Source organism: Otolemur garnettii, unplaced genomic scaffold, assembly GCF_000181295.1.
Source record: "Otolemur garnettii isolate 467f Iridium unplaced genomic scaffold, OtoGar3 scaffold00003, whole genome shotgun sequence".
NCBI lineage: Eukaryota > Metazoa > Chordata > Mammalia > Primates > Galagidae > Otolemur > Otolemur garnettii.
Genome location: NW_003852398.1, coordinates 34,382,230 through 34,386,652, shown reverse-complemented (window position 1 = coordinate 34,386,652; position 4,423 = coordinate 34,382,230). Strand labels below are relative to the sequence as shown.

At 40.8% G+C, this 4,423-nt stretch overlaps 1 protein-coding gene across 1 annotated transcript in view; it reads right to left on the bottom strand.

Annotated features, from left to right (window-relative positions):
• Window positions 1-4,423, bottom strand: part of DIAPH1 (diaphanous related formin 1) — a 120,007-nt gene that overhangs the window by 78,157 nt on the left and 37,427 nt on the right. Inside the window, exons 2-3 of the mRNA XM_012806933.2 lie at window positions 2,312-2,338; window positions 1,148-1,303 (exon numbers count right to left, since the gene is read on the bottom strand). Coding sequence (XP_012662387.1) covers window positions 1,148-1,303; window positions 2,312-2,338 — 183 coding nt within the window. The remainder of the gene's footprint in view (window positions 1-1,147; window positions 1,304-2,311; window positions 2,339-4,423) is intronic.

Below are 4,423 nucleotides of genomic sequence, written 5' to 3'. Positions count from 1 at the left end.
CCTTAGCCGGTTGAGCTATAGGCGCCGAGCCATCATTTCTTTTCTTATACCCTACCCAGAGTCATCTTGGGTAGGGTATGATGGTGTCATAGCTCACAGCAACCTCAAACTCTTGGGCTTAAGCAATCCTCTTGCTTCCCAAGTAGCTTCCCAAGTAGTTGGGACTATAGGTGTGTACCACTACACCCAGCTAGTTTTTCTATTTTTAGTAGAGACAGGGTTTCCCTCTTGCTTAGGCTGGTTTTTTTTTTGTTTGTTTGTTTGTTTTGGTTTTTTTTTGAGACAGAGTCTTACTTTGTCGCCCTCGGTAGAGTGCATGCGTCACAGCTCAAGCAACCTCCAGCTCTTGGAATTAAGTGATTCTCTTGCCTCAGCCTCCCAAGTAGCTGGGACTACAGGTGCCTGCCACAACGCCAGGCTATTTTTTGTTGCAGTTTGGCCAGGGCCGGGTTTGAACATGCCACTCTCACTTTCGGTATATGGGGCTGGCGCCCTACTCCCTGAGCCACAGGCACCGCCCACTTAAGCTGGTCTTGAACTCCTGAGCTCAAGCAATCCACCCACCCTGGCCTCCCAGAGTGCTAGGATTACTGGCATAAACCACCATGCCCAGCCTATACTTCATTTCTTAACTGTGAGCCCTATACTTCATTTCTTAACTGACCTCAGTCACAATTTTTAAAGGTCTTCTAGCAATTCTATGCATTTTCTTTACAGATTCACCACTAAATAGAGGATTTTGGGCAAATGATGTTCCGTTCCTCAGTTTCTTGTTTGCATAGAGTTCACTGTAAGTGCTTTAATACTTTATCAACTCTGGCTTAACCCAAAGGTGGTCTCCACACTACCACATGAACTGGTGTGCTCCCCACCCTATGTCTTTGTGGCTGAAGTATTGCTGGATGGAAAGACATTAACAAGATGGTGAGTGATCAGATGTTTCCAAGCCTAACTCATAGATTCCAATCTTATTGACTAGTATTTGTATATTTAGTTTCTAATTATGGGATTGATATCAAAAGGTTCCACATTAAGCCTGGAATTCTTTGGCCCAGGAACCCTAGAATTCTGGGCACAAAAAAAGAGCCCACAATACCCATAAATGCATTTTCAAGAAGATGCAACATTTTTGGGTTGGAATACTTACCAGCATCTGTTCAAAGAGAACTAAAACTTGTTCATCTGAAACATCTTGCAACGACTGTGCTGTGGGATCATCCCCATATGATGCAGAAGAATTTCTATGAGCAGAATTGGGCTTTTCCTTCTCCTTCTTAATTCTCATACTGGTGAATCTCTCCAACTGAGCAAGAGAAAAAAAGTATTAGCCGTGATACACCAACGAACGACATAACAAATAGTCAACCCTTTAGCTTCTTACATATGTACATTTCCTCTGGTTCATGAAATGTTCAAGGCTCTTTTGACATGACAAGAATCAATCAGTCTTCTTTATACCTAACATAGCATACTGACTGCACTCTACTCTATATCCAAAGATAAAAGGATGGAAGTATTAAAATTTCAACCTCTCTAAAAAGAGGAATCTTTGTTCTTGATCTCCCTTGCCATTTCTAAGCCCTACAGGAGCACAGAACTGAAAACATCTCATGTGCAGAGATATAGAAATAAAATGCCCTTTGCTTCTTTCTAGCTACCCAATAACAAATGTGGCCAGGCCCCCAGGACCCCTCCCTTCAAGGAGTGAATATAACCACAGATTTTAATAGATGTAAGTCACGTAAGGTAAACAAGTAAATGCCTTAAAGCTAGGAACTAGTCTTTATTTTGTACACTCCACAGCAGTTGTGTTATGTAGAAAGCAAAAGTTCAACACATATTCTTCAAAGTCCCCTTTACAGGACATCTAATCAGGAAAGAATACAAAGTACCTCAGGGGTACATATGCCATCTCTCTGCTAAACAAATGCTAAGAAACCATTCCTCAAACGTCAAGTACAGATGTGCAAATAAAAAGCGCCACCAATAAGTTACAGCTTATCGGCTCCCCAGTTTGAAAATAACAGTAAATATCTGCAGGCACCATGGGGCTTTATGATGAGTGGCAACCAGATTACAAGTCAGCTTGGAGTTTAAAAAGCATGCCCAACTTTGGAAGTTAAAGAATGTGCCAGGGAAATGCATGCACTGAGTGAAATAGAGAAAAGTGTTAGGAAAAGGCCCTGTGATGCCTGAGAATATAACCCATATCACCATTAGAAGTTGCAGAGTGTCAAAGTTACAAGAACTGGTAAATATAACAGTGTAGGAAAAGGCTAAAACATGCACATGCCAAACAAAATGTCCTTACCTCATCTGCCATGAGCCGCTTCAGAGTCTACGAATCAGGAAAAAGGCGGGAAAAGAAAGAGAAGAGAGATCAGTGAAATGCCAAGGAGGCTCCCAAACACCAGATAGGTTGGGGAGAAAAAAGGAAGAAAAAATAAGTTGAAAGGACCTAAGTTATTTTACACAAGTGAATGATTTCTGCCAACGTATTTCTTAGTACACTCCCTTAGGTAAGGTACAGATAGTGTTTTAAGGTCAGTAACCCGTGACACCCCTTACCCTCCTAAAAAAAAAAAAAAAAAAGATAAAGAACTGAATGGATTCTGACTCTAATGACCAGTAAACTTAAGGAATGTGCTTGACTTCACTAGCAAACAGGGAAATACACATTAAAACCACAGTGATGTATCATTTTGTATTCTTAAGACAGGCAAAAACTTTCATGTCTGTCTTATAGAGCAACAGGCACTCTCACACACTGTTGGTGGTGTTAAAACTGCTAGTCTGGAAAACAGCATGGCACCATCTGGTAAAATTAAATATGCATATGCCCTACAACCAACCTGTAATTTCTATGTATCCACACTGCCGAAACATGCACATATACAGCAGAATGTGTGTAACCAGAGTGTTTGCAGTAACATTCTAACATCTAAAACAGAATAATCCAAATAGCCATCAAGACTGGAAAGTAAACTGGTATATTGGTACAATGGAAAACAATTATGCAAAGAAAGTGAATGTGAATGAACTTACAGCTATTCATAAACATAATATTGAATTACCATTTCATCTAAATCACTGAGTTAAAACAACATGTAAAATTAAACCTTATGATTTGAGATGTAAAATTATAAAGGCAATCATTACACAAATGTCAAAACAGTGGTTACCAGGGGTGGGTGGGAGAGCTGTGAGCGCTATGACTAGGAAGGGGATAAAGTAGCTCCTTGGGTGCTTACCATATTCTACTTCTTGACGTGGGTGGTGATTACATAGGTGGTTCAGTTCATAATTATTCAGTATGTTTTATGTTCTCTTCTGGATATATGTTATATATATTTCACCAGTAGGTCTGGGAAAGCAAGAATTTTTCTTTATCCTAGTTAATTTTAAACTATCTTTTTTTGTTGTTGTTATTAATGTCCTTGGAGGAGTATGGTAAATGTCTCTTGAATAACCTTCCTCAACTAGTAAAAATCTAGTTCTGTTCCTACCACAAAGCTATTTTTCTTAACCTTCCTTAAAAAAAAATCTAAATCATTATATTCATGTTCGCTATATCACACAATTCCAGTGCTAAGTGTCAATCTAAACTCTGTGCTCCAGGGAGGTCAAGCTTCTACTGGCTAAGTGCCAATATCTCACCCAAAACCTTAAGCATCTTGCTTAGTGTTCACGGAATTTACAGTGTCTTTATATGTGCTACTGAGGTGCAAAGGCAGAAGCACAGTTCCTTTTGTCACACACACAGAGGTGAAATAAACACAAAAGGATGCAGTAGGGGCAGCCACAGCTAAGGTTAAACTTATTTGCTTCCGGAGTAATTGCTTCAAAAACCTTGTCCTCCAAACTCGAAGTGTTCCCTCAGAGCTAAGCAACAACCAAACACTGCTAGGATGGATGCAATGAAGGGAACAGAACTTGGGTTTAAAGCAGTGTAGCGCACTTGAACCTATGGATAAACTTCCATGGCATACTTAAATTATGTTGATCAAGAAAAAGAGTAGGCTCGGCGTCTGTGGCTCAAGCGGCTAAGGCGCCAGGCACATACGTCTGAGCTGGCGGGTTCAAATCCAGCCCAGGCCCACCAAACAATAATGGCTGCAACCAAAAAATAAAAATAAAAAAATAGCCGGGCATTGTGATAGGCGCCTGTAGTCCCAGCTACTTGGGAGGCAGAGGCAGGAGAATTGCTTGAGCCCAGGAGGTAGAGGTTGCTGTGATGCCATGGCACTCTACCCAGGGAGACAGCTGCAGGCTCTGTCTCAAAGAAAAAAAGAAAAAAGAAAAAGAGTAAAGGCTTGGTGCCTATACTTCAGCTGCTACGGTGCCAGCCACATACACCAAAACTGGCGGGTTCAAACCCAGCCAGGGCCTGCCAGACAACATTGACAATTACAAAAAAAAAAAA